Source organism: Propithecus coquereli, unplaced genomic scaffold (genome assembly GCF_000956105.1).
Source record: "Propithecus coquereli isolate 6110/MARCELLA unplaced genomic scaffold, Pcoq_1.0 Scaffold122, whole genome shotgun sequence".
Lineage (NCBI taxonomy): Eukaryota > Metazoa > Chordata > Mammalia > Primates > Indriidae > Propithecus > Propithecus coquereli.
In genome coordinates this window covers 3,784,750-3,800,730 of record NW_012136303.1, presented here as the reverse complement: position 1 = coordinate 3,800,730, position 15,981 = coordinate 3,784,750, and the positions used below count along the sequence as shown (strand labels likewise).

Genomic DNA, 15,981 nt, shown 5'->3' with positions numbered 1-15,981 from the left:
GAGGGACTACAGGCAGATGCACCTGGCTTGTCACTCAGGAAATTTAACGTTAATCCGACACTACCATTTAGTATGCAGTTCACATTCAAATATCCCAATAATGTTTTGAAATTTGCCGAGAGTAGATCCTCAAACCACTCCCCCCATGGTAATTGTGTGTTGATGAATGTGTTAATTAATTTGATTAATTATTTCATAAGGAATACATATATCAAATCATCACATTGTCCACTTCGAATATATACAATTTTTGTTTGTCTAATATACCTTAATAAAGCTGAAGAAAAACAAAAAAATAGTAAAAGAAGTCTTTTACAGCATTTTTTAATATTTAGGATTCTGCAAAAGATCACCCATTACTCATTGATTTTTTTAAAGCTTCTTGATGAAAAATAGTCTTACAAAAAAATTAAAATCTTGAGTCCTAGGGCATATTTTCTGGCACCTATAGTTTTCTGTAACCTATTTCCTTTTTGTCAAACTTCTAGAGTTAATGTATGAAAAATTAATGTTATCAAACTTCTTGAGTTTATATGGAAAGGTTAATGATCTTACAAATTGCAGAATTAGAATTGCTTTTATTTTCTTAAAAGTTTCATTTTCCTGTTTGCTTTTTACTGAAAATGTATAGTTTTAGAAACTCCTCGGCAGTTTGAATCGCAGACAAGCAGGGCCTGTTTCTGTTCGTTTAATTAATGGGATTTGTAATCAGCACTAGGTTTATGTTGACTTAGCTGTTGGTAAAGCATTTAGCAACTAATTTTTCTTTTTAAATGTTATTCTCTTGATCACAAAATAAATGCATGTTAATTGTAGAAAATACCTATAATTAAAAAGAAAGTAAAGCATTTACAACTCCACCACCTAGAGATGATGATGGCTAACAGCTTAGGAGAATTTCACTCATGTTTTTCTATGCATACACATTTACACAGATTTTTGTTTTTTGAAAAGGATGATGGAATCATTGTATGAATTTAACTACTTAATTCACTAGCTTCATCAACATTTCTCCTGGCATTAAATACTCTACAGCTGTATTTTAAATGGCTGTCTATGGTAGTGTTACTTGATGGAAAAACTTTAATTATTTTTTGTTTTTAAAGGTTTTAAGTTATAAAAGTATAATACAGTGAAATGCATAGGACACAAATGTTCAGTTTAATGAATTGTTGTAAAGTGAACACCCTTGTAACTGCTACTCAGGTCAAGACACCGAACATGGCCAACAGCCAGGAGCCCACTGCGTGCTCCTTGCCAGTCACAGCCCCATTCTTCCCCCTAAAGGTAACTACTGTCCTGACTTTATGAAAGTTATTTTCATGCTTTTCTTTCTTGTTTCCTACCTGTTTTGTTCCCTAACAACTATAGTTTAGTTTTGCCTGTTTTTGGACTGTCTATAAATGGAACCATCACAGCATACATTCTTTTGTTTCTGGCCTTCATTTGATATTTTGTTTTTAAGAGTCATCTATCTTCATTCATTTTTTTATTGTATAATCATCCTTTTATTGAATACACTACCATTTATTGATTCTACTGTTGACGGCCACACTGGTTGTTTACAGTCCAGGTTACAGACGCTGCATCCATGAACATTCTGATTGTGCCTCCCGATGTGTGTATGCATGCACTTCTCCAAGGAATTCAAACCTAGGAGTGACATTGCTGGGGCATGGGGATGTTTGCATCTTCTACTGTACCAGATAATGCCAACGTGTATTGCCAAACGGTTGGATCAGTTTTCAGTGTACCTGTTCCACATCCTTATTAACACTACTTAGTATCGTCAAACTTTAATTTTAGCCATTCTGGTGGATGTGGTGGTATCTCATTGTGATTTTAATTTGCATTATTTTGTATTTTCCTTATTGTTAGCGAGGATACCCTTTCATGTGTCTGTTAGCCATTTAGATATATCTTCTCTTTTATTTTTCTTCTGAGTTGCTTTTTGTCATTGATTTATGTAGTCTAGATACAGGTTCTTCATGGGTTATAAGGGTTGCAAATATCTCCTCTAACTCTGTAGGTAGCTTGATCTTTTCATTCCATTAATGGTGTCTTTTGATGAATAGAAGATCTTAATTTTAGTATAGTTTAATTGTTTAATTTTCTCCTTTGTCAGAGTTAATGCTTTTCATGTCCTATATAAGTCTTAGAAGTATCGGGTTAAAAGGTATATATATATTTAGGTTTTTGCTAGCAATTTACTCTCCTGCTGGCAGTGCGTGAACCTTTTGATACCATTTTTACTTTCACCAACAGTGAATGTATGACTTTCCCACACTCTTGCCAGAACTGGAGATTTGGGGTCAACTTTGCCAGTGTAATAGACTTCCTTATTTCATTAATGAGCATTTTTTTAGTTTGTCCATAAGCGTCAGAGATTAAATTTGTTTCATTCTAAGAACGTGGCAGTCAATAAGCATATCTGTAAGATTAATAATAAAAATAATCTTTAGCTTTTGATTCTGAGGTTGCATTTGACAACCAGTAGGGAAAAGAGATAAAGATCTAAAAAGTTGTTTTCTTTTTTTTTTTTTTATTAATTTAAGACAGCATGATTTTGGCTAAAATTAATAAAAATAAATTGAAACTTTAATGTAGTAGATCAAGGGACCCATTAAATTTGAGTTATATTGTGTGGGTTCCCCTTTTAAATTTATGGTACATTTTTATTAAAAGAAGACATTCCCTTCTTCCACCCCAACTTTTCTCTTCCTTTCTCCAGCCCCCAATATTCATTCATACTTCTTTCTAGTGTTGAGGTGTGAGACAGCTTCTCCTTGGGAATGGGTGGAGTTTAGTTTTGAGACTATGTATATTAATACAACGAGCCTGTTGAAAGAAGCTTTTGTTAGGAGATGAAATTTGGGATGAAGTTCTCCTCTATACTCTAGCCTTCTTGCCACAATTTAAGTTTGGTTAGATCTTCAGCATTTTTCACTGAAGATCTAACTCTTCTTCCTGCCTTCAGACTTCTTGTGGTTGCCAGAATGAAATTCCTAAAACTCAGATCATTCCCCTGATTAATATCCTTCAGAGACTTCAGAACAATCATAGTCTTAATCCCTCCCCACAGTGTCTTATCATCTGCCCTGTTGTGTTCTCTATAGCCTCCTACCTATCCAGTTCCCCACATCCCTACTGAAATCATGATTTCCCTGAGTTTGGAATGTTCTTTCACATTTGCTCATCTCACTATCTAGAACTTCCTGCTTCCTTACTGCTGACCCGTCTGCTCAGTAACTAACTTTAAAATAAAACTGAACTCAAGCAACACATCCTCTTGGAAGCCTTACCTCCCTGATCCTTATTCACACTCTATACCCATTCCCTCTTTCCGCCAACTCAGTGAGTTAGGTACCCCTCTTCTGGGCCGCCACAGCTCTGTGTTCACCGCTGTTGCTGTTTGTATTGTAATTGATTTTTTTCCCTACTCAGTTGAGCTCTCTGAGGGTAGGGCTCTGATTCCCACTCCTTACTACCCCACCCTCCTCAGAACTAGCACAATGTAGCTTATAGGAAGCACCCTATAAATGTTTAATGACTGATTAAATGCAAAATTATATCTAACTTTCTTACTGATATATTTATGAAAAGAACTTATTAAGAAAGAGGTCAGTTAGAAAGGGATAGGAGTTTATCAATATTCTAAACCCCTCTTCTCCAAAGCATACAAATTTAGGAATGCTCGCCATGCTTGTAGGATTTGTAGAGTTTTGCTCACCTGAGTTGTGCCTTGCTGTTGCAGAAGGATGCCTTGCAGTGGTCTCGCAATCCAGCTGCAGCGGAGGGAGAGGAGCCAGAGGATACAGCTGATGTGGAGAGCTGTGGGTCTAATGAAGCCAGCACTGTGAGTGGTGAAAACGATGGTAAGGATCCTTGACTGCGTGGGCGAGGGAGCCACAGCAGGTGCTAGGAACTAACCTTTATTTGCCTCTCTCCAGTATCTCTTGATGAAACATCTTCGAATGCATCCTGTTCTACAGAATCTCAGAGCCGGCCTCTTTCCAATCCCAGGGACAGCTACAGAGCTTCCTCGCAGGTAGGGAGGCAAGGTGGAGATGAGGCCAGGAGGATGAATGATGGCAGGCACAAGACTGGATTCTTCCTCCTCCTGCAGTTAGCTGTGGATGTGTTTGAAGAGTGGAGAACAGAAGTTTGGTCTCCACTTGTTAGTGCCATTTAAAAGTGGGCTGTAGGTCTAAGAGCAGAGTGATTCGTTTTTTTTTTTTCCTTACTATGGCTGGGTGATTCTGTTCATTCTTGTAATACACATGTGAACATCTGGGGAGAAGTGCAGTACAGTGCAGACTACAGAGAACATGGGCTTGAAGTCAGCAGTTTGAGTGATAGACGTGAGACTCTGGGCAAATTCCTGACCTGTAAAATGGGGATAATAATGCAGTCTTTTTAGCTCGAGGTGATCCTTGGCACAGTGACTGGCAGTCAGTGCTCTTGTCAGCATCACCTGGCAGACCTGGCTGAATACGAACTCTGTTTTACAAGAGAGTTGGTAGAGATAGGATCAACAGGGAGTGCTGTTGTGGCTCTGCAGGTGACTTGGGCTCTCTTTTTATTCCCTCTGGGAACACAGGCAAACAAACAGAAGAAAAAGACTGGGGTGATGCTGCCTCGAGTTGTCCTGACTCCTCTGAAGGTAAACGGGGCCCACGTGGAATCTGCATCAGGTATGTGTAAACTCACGATTGTGATGCTTTTTCCTCAGGTCCTGGGGACCTGGCCGCCTTCTGTCAACAGTTTCTAACCTGTTAGTGTGATGCCAGTAGAGCCGTTGGGCCAGAGTCAGGAGACCCCAACCCCTCTGCAGGCAGCAGGCGTGGTGGTGAGGCCTGCGTAGGCTCTCGTGCTGGGCTCAGCTCTGTGCCCTCCTCTTCACCTTCCAGGGCAGTCGTGAGCATCCAATGAATGATTGTGTCAGTGCTTTGTAAAAGGTGTAGTGCTATACAAATAAAGGTGACCGTGGTTTGGCATTCTTAAAGTGATATTTTAAAGCCAGACTACGAGGTGGTGGTTTCTGTCAGCCCAAGGCTGGGAGATGGCAGCACCCCGGTATTGCTGGCAGCATCTCAGGGAGAGCTGGGAGAAGTAAGCTTGTCTGAGAGCCGTGGGCGCGGCGTGTGATGCTTTTGACCAGTGGAATGCTGTGCCTTCAGGGTTCTCAGGCCGCCACGCCGATGGCGAGAGCGGCAGCCCGTCCAGCAGCAGCAGCGGCTCTCTGGCCCTGGGCAGCGCTGCTATTCGTGGCCAGGCCGAGGTCGCCCGGGACCCTGCCCCGCTCCTGAGAGGCTTCCGGAAGCCAGCCACAGGTGAGTGGCTTGGCACTCGTTTCTCTGCCTGTAATGGGGGCCCCAGCAGGCCTAGTGAGAAGATGATGTCTTCTATTGCAGTTCCTTTACCAGTTTATTTTTACTTCCTGGGTGGCCCTCTATTTTTTATTTATTTTTACCTTGTAATTTGGTTATTTCATGTGTAGATCTTTGCTAGACTGGGAGAGAACTCCTTGCAGGCAGAGATGGTGCCACATTGCTCCTTGTATGTCCCTGTAGGTCCTAGCCTGTGCCTACCTTGATACTGCTTAGTGAGTGTTCGAGTGAGTGAAAATTGCTTCTAAGCTTCTCAGTGAAGAATTCCAACATCCATTTTCTTTCTTTGGTAGCTTCCTGCCATGTTTGTTCTCAACATCTGTAGTCTCTATTGGATTCTCCCTTTTTATCAATATGTTGAATGGAAGCATATGTCGAATTTGGGGGACGCAAACAAATTTAGTAGTGCTATGCTGTGCTCCTCTCACTCCTGAGTAGGGTTTTTGCAATGCTAGTATGCTGTTTGCTATTTCAGGATTTATTTCTTATGGCCCCCATGCTGAGGTTTTTTTGTAGATGGGCCAAATGAAACCAGTAAGAAGACTAGCCTTTGCTTCTGAAAATTAGAATAAACCATTGCCCAAGTGGGGACTAGGTTTGCTGTCTTATTGCTTTTCCAGCTCATCAGCAGTGTTTAATCCATGGTCTCATAGGTCTCTATTCTTAGTGAATTTTTCAAATAAAATAACGTTTGCTTAGGCTTTTGTGAGAGTATTAACGTCTCAGTTAGCTTTTAACAACCCTTAGTTCATTTCTGTGTGGAGATCATACCTCTCCAGCCCACTCACAGAAGACTTTTGCAGATTTTTCTGTAGTGTACTAACTAGATTTGCTTTTAGAAAACTTCCATCATTCCTCCAGTTGGGCTTTGTGGAGCCTGTTCTCCAGCTTCGGAGGGAAGCTCAGAACCTGCCCCCGCCTGGTTTTTCATGGGAAGAGTGTCCTCTTCAGGCCGAGACATAGCACGGTACACAGTGTTGTCTGAGGGGTGCAAGCCCAAGTGTTCTCTTAGGTTTGATGGCAACGACAGTAACCTGGAAAGAACAGTTATAACATACAGGTTAGGATGGACTGGACGGTTGAGTAGATTGTGTGCAGATAAGTTCTGGGTATCTTGAGTGCTGCCACCAAAGTTTTCCAATCAGTTGGATTTATTTTTTTGCTTTAAAAAGCTGAAAATCTATACCTTGCTGCTGCTTGCTTCAAAAATCACAGGCCAGATGAAGCGCAACAGAGGTGAAGAGATAGATTTTGAGACGCCTGGATCCATTCTTGTCAACACCAACCTCCGAGCCCTGATCAACTCTCGGACCTTCCATGCGTTGCCGTCACACTTCCAGCAGCAGCTCCTCTTCCTCCTGCCCGAAGTGGACAGACAGGTGCACATAGGCAGCCTTCTTTTTGCCTCTTTCTGGGCGGGCCTGCATTCTGTTTTAAGTTCATTTATTGGGGTTTTCCCCCCCTCGATCCTTCTAGGTGGGGACAGATGGCCTGTTGCGTCTCAGCAGCAGTGCACTAAATAACGAGTTTTTTACCCATGCGGCTCAGAGTTGGCGGGAACGCCTGGCTGATGGTAAGTAGACTTCATCATCTCAGATGAATTGAGATGGTGCCTTCCTGGTGTGGCATGTCTCTTGGTATTTAAAACCCAAGCGCTCATTTTTCACCAGTCTCTTTCTTTCCTCGGGATATTTAGTATAAGGAGGGCAGGCTTTCCTCACAATACTAGTAAGTGTGGTGGGTTTAGTTAAGTGCCACACAGCTCTGAAGAAGTAACAGGATATTTGGACTTTCACTGTATTGCATGTACATATAGTGTACTTGTCACTTGGAGTGATTGTTAGCTTCTCTGAATTGAATTTCGTGTGTAAGCTGCAAGGGGAATGTGCTGGGAGGACTCCAAGACCGCCCGTAGGTTTGATGATTTGCTGGCAGGACTCAGAATATAATCATACCCATGGCTGTGATTTATCACAGTAAAAGAATACAAAGCAAAATCAGCAAAGGGAGAGGCACATGGGGTGACCAGGTGCAGGCTTCCAAGGTGCTCTCTCAGTGGAGTCACACAGGACACACTTAATTCCCCCAACAACGGGTTGTGACTACATGTGAAATGTCTACCAGCAAAGCCTGTTAAAGACTTGGTGCCCAGGGTTTTTACTGGGGGCTGACCATGTAGGAAGCCACTGCCTGGCACATACCCACATTCCCAAAAGGAAAGCAGATGTTCAGCATAAACCAAATTGTTCGCTTAAACAGTTTAGGCACAGTGAGCCACTCCTTTCGATTGTAGTGGTGGGAACCCTCATGAAATCCACGTTCCTGGATGTCGGCCAAGGGCCATCCTTTTAAGTAGGCCTAAGCAAAGGTAAATAGGCCTACTGTGCTAACTTGCTTCTACGCGGGAAATGAGAATGGTTCTTTTGTTTGTTCACTTTTGTGATCAATGTGTTGCTTGCCCTTGAATGACTGAGTACCTTAAAGAAGAGTAAATTTCCCTTACAGTAGACGTGTTAGCTCTGTCGTAAGTAAGAGCATGATGTGAGAGGGCCTCTGGAAGAGACAGGAGCATGTTCTTTTAAAACCTGTGGTATGGTGGAATGGGAAGATTTGGCTGTCCATAATATCCTGAATTGCATTCACTAGAATAGTTGTATTTCTCTCTAGGCGAATTCACTCATGAGATGCAAGTCAGGATACGACAGGAAATGGAGAAGGAAAAGAAGGTGGAACAGTGGAAAGAAAAGTTCTTTGAAGACTACTATGGACAGAAGTAAGGCTCTTAGACCTATGAGTCCTGGTGTGGGATTTTAAGGGGATGGGGTCAGATGGTTTCAAAATAGTGTATACATATTTATTGGACAAGAATGTGGAGATTGCAATGACTCGAGTCGTTTAATGCCATTCATAGTGAAGCTAACACATTTTTCTTGTGGTTAGTGTTACACAGTGTGCAGATATGTTCCGATATATCTGTGTTTCTGGGTGTTATTCTTAGAGATAAAAGAGATGCTCTCTTTGGCCTGCAATTGATGGTGTGAATCTGGTTTGCAGATTGGGTTTGACCAAAGAAGAGTCATTGCAGCAGAATGTGGGCCAGGAGGAGGCTGAAATCAAGAGTGGTTTGCGTGTCCCAGGAGAATCAGTGCGGCCACAGCGTGGTCCGGCCACCCGACAGCGGGATGGGCATTATAAGAAACGCTCTCGGCCAGATCTCCGAACCAGAGCCAGAGGGAATCTGTACAAAAAACAGGAGCCAGAACAAGCAGGGGTTGCTAAGGATGCAAACTCCGTAGCACCAGACATTCCCCTCTACAAGGATGGGGAGGCTGAAACTGACTCAGCAGGGAGGAGCAGTCCCCACTTGCCAGGCATGTCTTCTGCAGCACCCAACTCAGAGGGTCCCAAGTTCCCGGTTGAACCTGTGGCTTCCCGGATCCCAACTGAGCCAGACAACTCAGCACACGCCTCTGCATCTCCAGACAGAATTCCTAACTTGCTTCCAGAGACTGTAGATCAGGAGCCCAAGGATCAGAAGAGGAAATCCTTTGAGCAGGCGACCTCTGCATCCTTTCCCGAAAAGAAGCCCCGGCTTGAAGATCGTCAGTCCTTTCGTAACACAATTGAAAGTGTTCACACCGAGAAGCCACAGCCCACTAAAGAGGAGCCCAAAGTCCCGCCCATCCGGGTAGGAGAGGTTTCCTTTGAGGGTCATGAGATTGTAGAGTCCCTTTGCCCTCAGGCCTTTGAGTTAATCATGTGGGAATGTGGAGCTTCCTACGAGAGAGAGCCTTTCTTGGGACTTACGTAAAGTTTAGGGAGATATGAGGTTCTTTCCTTTCTTACTTTTTTGTTCACTATGTTGAAGTTTTCTCTAGAGGTCAAAATCCTTTGGAGTTTTTAAATTTCTTACTAGGTAGTGTTAGATTCTTTGCTGTAGTGACTCACACAGTCCCACCAGAAATTAAATTTAGAAGTGTGGCATATAACAGTTCTTGAGCAGAATCTTCTCCGAATGGTGTGGTGTCATGGGCGGCCATTTTACTATGCTTATTTCACTTTTAGGGAGATTGATTCTGTATGCTGTGACTCCCATGCTGCTAGAATACTAGTTTCGCTTTACAGTTCGTAGGTCAGATTACCTAGTCAATTAAAACTGTTTCCCAATTCTTTTCTTGCAGATTCAACTTTCACGTATCAAACCACCCTGGGTGGTTAAAGGTCAGCCCACTTACCAGATATGCCCCCGGATCGTCCCCATCACGGAGCCCTCCTGCCGGGGCTGGACTGGCACCAGGACCCTCGCAGACATTAAAGCCCGTGCTCTGCAAGCCCGAGGGGCGAGAGGTCACCACTGCCATCGAGAGGCGGCCACTACTGCCATCGGAGGGGGGGGTGGCCCGGGTGGAGGTGGCGGCGGGACCACCGATGAGGGAGGTGGCAGAGGCAGCAGCAGCAGTGGTGATGGTAGTGAGGCCTGTGGCCACCCTGAGCCCAGGGGAGCCACGAGCACCCCTGGAGAGTGTGCGTCAGATCTACAGCGAACACAACTATTGCCGCCTTGTCCTCTAAATGGGGAACATGCCGAGGCTGGAACTGCCGTGTCCGGAGCCAGAGGAGAGGAACTGGCTTCTCTCAGACAGGAGGAAAACTGCCCACTACAGAGGGTTCCAGGTGTATTCACAAGTGGGCTAGAAGATACCTCCCAGCTTCCCATCGCTCCCACTGGGGACCAGCCATGCCAGGCTTTGCCCCCACTGTCCTCCCAAACCCCAGTAGCTGAGAGATTAGTTGAGCAGCCTAAGTTGCATCTAGATGTTAGAACTGAATATGAGTCTGGTACCATTTCCTGGGGAAGGGATGACGAGGAGCAAGGACCCACTGTCCTCCCAGAGGATGGTCCTGTTCGATCTCTGGTGGGAGATGTATTAGAAGAAGGGACTGGCCTGGCTCTTGACGGTAATCCCACTATGACAGTTCCTGTAGATGTGACTCCTAGTTCCACACCTGAATTGTCATTGGCTCACTGCCTGCAAGACAGACCATTTAATGATGAATTAGGACTTGGTGACTCATGCCCTCCCATGCGGGAAAGTGATTCTAGACAAGAAAATTTGAAAACCAAGACTCTCATTTCTGACAGTACTACTCCTTGGCTGCCCATCCCATCAGATGATGAGGTAGTGAAACAGCCTGAACCAGAATACGGAGAAAACGTACCATGTGTTGAGCCCCAGGTTGGGGAAGAGTGGGAGAAAGCTGCTCCCTTCATTCCTGCATTGCCTGGGAGTTTGACAGCAGAAGAGGGCCTCGATCCCCCTGGCAACCTTCCTTCACTCTGGACAGTGCTGTCTCCAGCAGGCATTAACAGCACTGGCAGTGCCTGCGAACAGGTGGACACTGAAAAGCTGAAAATCAGTGGAGACTCTGAAGCACTGAGTCCTGACAGCGAGTCCACAGACACAGCCTCTGACTTTGAAGGCCACCTCACTGAGGACAGCAGTGAGGCTGACACTAGTGAAGCCACAGTGATGAAGGGATCCTCAGTAGACAAGGATGAGAAACATGACTGGAACCGATCTGTCTCACTGTCCAAGGTGAACGGTGACCTGAGTCTGGTTACAAGGACAGATGGTATGATTGCACCTCAGAGCTGGGTGTCTCGAGTATGTGCAGTCCCCCAAAAAATCCCAGACTCCCTGCTGCTGGCCAGTACTGAGTACCAGCCGAAACCCACATGCCTGGCCAGGCCTGGGTCCTCGGTAGAGCCCACTAACCCACTTGTGATACAGTTGCTGCAGGGTAAGTTGGCCCTAGAGAAGGTTCTTCCTCCAGCCCATGGTAGCATCAAGCCAGAATCCCCACAGCTACCACTTAGAAAAGAGCAGAGCCATGGTGGCTCCCTGAGCATGGGGTCTTTGCATAATCCTGGGGAAAACAGTCACCTGGTTGTCAGAAGCAGCCCCACTTTAAGGGCTTTGAAGGAGCCTCTTGGGCCCAAGAGCTGTGATACAGGCACTAGTCTTGCCAGGATAGAGGCCACCCAGGCTCCTGGAGTGCCCCCGAAGATTTCCAAGACAGCCCCAAGTTTTGACTCCGTACATCCAGTGACACATCCCATGACTTCCTCTGGGAAAGTGGAAGAATTGGATTCCAAAGAGCAATTCTCTTCCTTTAGTTTTGAAGATCAGAAGGAAATCCATGCCATGTCCCAATGCAGTAATTCAAATGCTGCTCCAGGCAAAAGTCCAGGAGATCTCACTACCTCGAGAGCACCTTGTTTCTCATCTCCAAATGTGATCTCCTTTGGTCCAGAGCAGACGGGCCGGGCCCTGGGTGATCAGAACAATGTTGGAGGACAAGGGAAGAAGCTCTTTGGCTCTGGGAGTGTGACTGCAACCCTTCAGTGTCCCAGGCCTGCAGACCCAACGCCACTGCCTGCTGAGGTCCCTCCGGCTTTTCCCAGTGGGAAGTTGGGACCAAGCAAAAACTCTGTGCCTGGTGGGGTACAGACTGCAAGAGAAGACTGGGCTCCGAAGCCACCACCTGCCTCTGTTGGCAGCATTAAGAATGACAAGACTTTTGTTGGGGGCCCTGTCAAGGCAAATGCAGAGAACAGGAAAGCTGCTGGGCACAGTCCCCTGGAACTGGTAGGTCACTTGCAAGGGATGCCCTTTGTCATGGACCTGCCCTTCTGGAAATTACCCCGAGAGCCAGGGAAGGGGCTCAATGAGCCTCTGGAGCAGCCTTCTATCCCCTCCCAACTCAACATCAAGCAGGCATTTTATGGGAAGCTTTCTAAACTCCAACTAAGTTCCACCAGCTTTAATTATTCCTCCAGCTCTCCCTCCTTTACAAAAGGCCTTGCTGGAAGCGTGGTGCAGCTGAGCCACAAAGCAAACTTCGGTGCGAGCCACAGTGCATCACTCTCCTTGCAAATGTTCACTGACAGCAGCACGGTGGAAAGCATCTCGCTCCAGTGTGCGTGCAGCCTGAAAGCCATGATCATGTGCCAAGGCTGTGGTGCGTTCTGTCATGATGACTGTATTGGACCCTCAAAGCTCTGTGTATTGTGCCTTGTGGTGAGATAATAAATTATGGCCATGGGAAAAATTGTATATTTAGTGTGTGTATTTTGATAATGATTGATCTTAAATCTGTATACAGAATCTCGTTGATATACTCTGTATTTCTAGGCAAGAGCACTCTTGCCTTCCCTGAAATTTATAGTGCTAAAGCCCTCTGTCACTTGTCGACCCTTCTGGTCTTGCTGGAGGTGTTTCCTGGGGGACGACCCACTGGGCTGCCCAAGGCCAGCCAGCCTGAGCTTTCTTCGCAGTCAGAGCCTGGTGTGGCTTAGGGAGCCTGCCTGACACCCAGAGGGACTTGAAACTGAAGCAGGAAGGTTGTGTTCTTCACCGAGGGAACTAACCTACCGGAACTGAGTAGAAATGTCAGTCTTCCACTGCCCTCTCCTTGCCATCTTTTCTTCTGCTACTTTGGGGAGTTGATGGTGGGGAAGAAGCCAGCACAGGGTTAAAGTAACTCCCAGCATTGCCCACCAGGGGGCTCGAGCACCTGCTGACCTCAGGGTCACAGTTCGGTCATTTGCCAGTTGATGGAGCCAGTTTGACCTTTGGTTCTGTTGCTGAAGCAAATCTGGAACTTTCCTGTCTCCGTATGATCCACTAGCCCACAGGATCTTTTGAAACCTTGAATAGCCCTGCTTGGACAATGGGGTCGGGGAATAGGGTTGTCTTTCTTACAAAAATGCCATCTGTAGACCTTGTGAGTCAACTATCCAGACATTTGCAGGTGAATTCCTCTGACACTCTCCCCGTCACTTTGGACTCCGTGGGAGTGGGCATCTCCACGTACCTGTGTGTATGTGAAAGTCATTTTACATTTCAAAGCAGTGTGTGTTTCTTATTTTTATATTTTTAACCCTTTATTCTTGGATGTATAAAGTGAACTTTTTGGCTTCTGTAAGTATGCTCTATGCACCTCTAATGTTTTATTATGTATTTATATGTTGTACACAGTACAGGCCAATTCTGTAAATGGATGTTATTGTACAGAGAACATTACCGTCTCTTTATTTTACGTCTTCAGCATCATCGCATTAAAGTGGTGTAATTTACTTCTCCATGCCTATTGTCAGAGCCACTGAGTGCTGTGCTGCTTGGTGTGAGGGCGAAATGATTGACTTGTGACCTGCCGGGCTGGTGCGCCCATCACAGGTCACCGGGTGGATCTGCCACAGCCCGCAGAGCCACAGTCAGCCAGTCCACACACTGCTGAGCAAATGCATCTTGTTCCTCACATCTCTTCTCCTTCTCCAGCCTTTAGTGGCTGCTCGCTGCCATATGTGACAAGTCACCACCACCAGTGTTAAGTGCTTCTGGATTCATGGATGAGTTCCCTGGGCATCCCCCAGGCAGGCCTTACGGATTTGGCTCCAGGGTCACCACCTGTCACAGCAATACCTGGAACCATGCTCTCCTGGGGCCATGGGGCTCCTTTTCACGTACTTTTGGCAGCAGGCAGGTTTAAGAAAAAAAAACAAAGCCATGCTTGCTGCCTGCCTCTCTCCCAGTAAGTTTCCAGCAAGTAGATATCCCTGTATTTGTCATCCCTCACCCTGTTCCTGCCTTATTTCTTGTATCTCAACTTACTACAGAGTTGAGAGTCCTCATTTAATTTCAGTCTCCCTGTGTGAGTGCTCCTATATGAAGTATAAAATTTTTATGACTTTGGCAAATCTCATTTCATCTGACAGCTTTTTTTCCCCATTTAATCTGATGTGGCATTTTTGTCACTTGAGGAATGAGTGAGAAGTTGACAATGATATGGTGACTTATGCAGTATTGGCCAAGTCTAAGTTGTTAAGAGTCTGTTTACCAAAGCCCGGGAGCAGGGGCCCACGAGTGTCTGGTCCTCTTTTTCCCTCTGCTGAGACCTTTGGGGCCACTCAAGGGTACAGTTTGACACTGGTCTGGTCCATGAGGCTGCCCCAGAGAAAGCACTGCTTTTGTATGTCTCTTGTGGTATTGGAACAATAAACCTGTACACCCTGCAGTTGTGGTCTCAGTCATCTTCTGTGGCTGCCCCGCTGGCGTGGGAAGGTCAGGCTGGAGCGCAGAGCTGGATGGGAAGGAGTAGCGCCAGCTCGCCTCATTTCTGCTCTGGAGCTGCTGTTCTACATGGAGCTCTTCTTTGGGAGGTTAGTCCAAAAGGAATGACTTGGCAGCTTCACTGGTCCGTAGCCTCTGTTCATGACTTGGCAAACCTTTCCACTTTGTGGACTGCAATAAGATACCTACTGAAAGCAGTGGGAGTGTTCCCTTGTGAGTGAAAGTCGTAAACTGTGACATCCCTCTGCAGCTGCTCATCCAAATGGCCTCACTGAGCTTGAGGTTGCCACGTGGATTCCTCATGGTTGATGGTCTTCTGTGGGAGGGTGCCCAGTGCTGACCTGGAAAAGCCCTAACCATGAGCACCTCTTCCTGTGGCTTCAGGGGCAGTGAGGGAGGTGCTGCCCAAGGTGGGGTCTGATGCTCATTTAATGAGCCTGGGTGGATGACATGCTGGCAGGGATTGGTTGCTCAGTTAAAGTCCTCAGACTTCTCTCAAGTACTGAAATACATGACTCTGCTCGTCAGAAATAATTGATATATAAATAAGCCAAAAGTAAAATGATAGAAGTAAAGGTCAAACATATATCCATTAATTTTTTTTATGTGAATCGGAGAAAAACTTCTATGTGGTGAGACACCTTTTGAGCACTTGAAGCTGCCATTTTGCAGTGCTGCTGTTTGACAGATGCGTGGTTTGAGAATATATGTTTCAGGAGCCCTGTGGTGACTGGGCAGTTGCCTGTGGTGTTGATGTGTCTTTATGCCTTCGTGTCAGAGAATCCCTTTGGCCATTTACAGCTGCGGGAGCTTAGAATGCAGGTTTGGGGCCTTGCATTGCCAATCGCCCCTCAACAGGGAAGCAGAATGGTGCAGTGGGTTCTTGGAGGATAGGCTTTGCTACCTGCCAGCTCTGGGGGCTGGGGCGTGTTGTGTCACCTCTCTGCCAACTCTCCCGCCTGTGAATGGGGATAATAGTTCCTACTTCATCAGATTGTTAGTGACTATTAGCTTGTACCAGGCTAAGATAATTGCTACATGAACTTAAGGTAGCCAGCTGTATAGCCAAGGCCATTGCCTCACCCTTGCCTGGGGGAACCTGTCAAGATGTGGTCCTGTGTGTGCTGTGCTGGCGCTGGTGTTGGCTGTGAAGCTGATGTCTGGTTCCTGTTCTCGCTGCAGTCATTGGGTGCAGTCCAGAGCTTAGAGTATTTGGTAAGCGAGGCTTATGTTGCTCATGGTCCAAAGGACAAGGAAACATGATGTTTGGGAATAGGGAAAGAATATTACCATACTGGCCTGGCGAGGTATCATTAATTTGTTTGACACCCAGCCTGCTCTTGAGGAAGTAAGACCCTGCTTGAGAGGGGTTTGTGGGTATGTGTGTGAGTTAAATAGAGCAGCCTGCATCCATCAGAGCTCTCAACAGACCAAAGCTTCTGCTTCCTGCTGCGCTG

At 45.8% G+C, this 15,981-nt stretch overlaps 1 protein-coding gene across 3 annotated transcripts in view; it reads left to right on the top strand.

The window, feature by feature from the left end:
- Window positions 1-14,468, top strand: part of ASXL1 (additional sex combs like transcriptional regulator 1) — a 72,257-nt gene extending 57,789 nt beyond the window's left edge. Inside the window, exons 1-10 of one of the 3 annotated variants that reach the window (XM_012637711.1) lie at window positions 1,207-1,287; window positions 3,755-3,875; window positions 3,951-4,048; window positions 4,601-4,694; window positions 5,181-5,333; window positions 6,606-6,769; window positions 6,867-6,963; window positions 8,058-8,163; window positions 8,445-9,078; window positions 9,572-14,468. In XM_012637711.1, coding sequence (XP_012493165.1) covers window positions 1,222-1,287; window positions 3,755-3,875; window positions 3,951-4,048; window positions 4,601-4,694; window positions 5,181-5,333; window positions 6,606-6,769; window positions 6,867-6,963; window positions 8,058-8,163; window positions 8,445-9,078; window positions 9,572-12,481 — 4,443 coding nt within the window. In that variant the 5' untranslated portion in view covers window positions 1,207-1,221 and the 3' untranslated portion in view covers window positions 12,482-14,468. Of the gene's footprint in view, window positions 1-1,206; window positions 1,288-3,754; window positions 3,876-3,950; window positions 4,049-4,600; window positions 4,695-5,180; window positions 5,334-6,605; window positions 6,770-6,866; window positions 6,964-8,057; window positions 8,164-8,444; window positions 9,079-9,571 lie in introns of those variants that run through there. The other 2 variants (XM_012637708.1, XM_012637709.1) reach the window with 2 other exon arrangements.
- The last annotated feature ends 1,513 nt before the right edge of the window (window positions 14,469-15,981 follow it).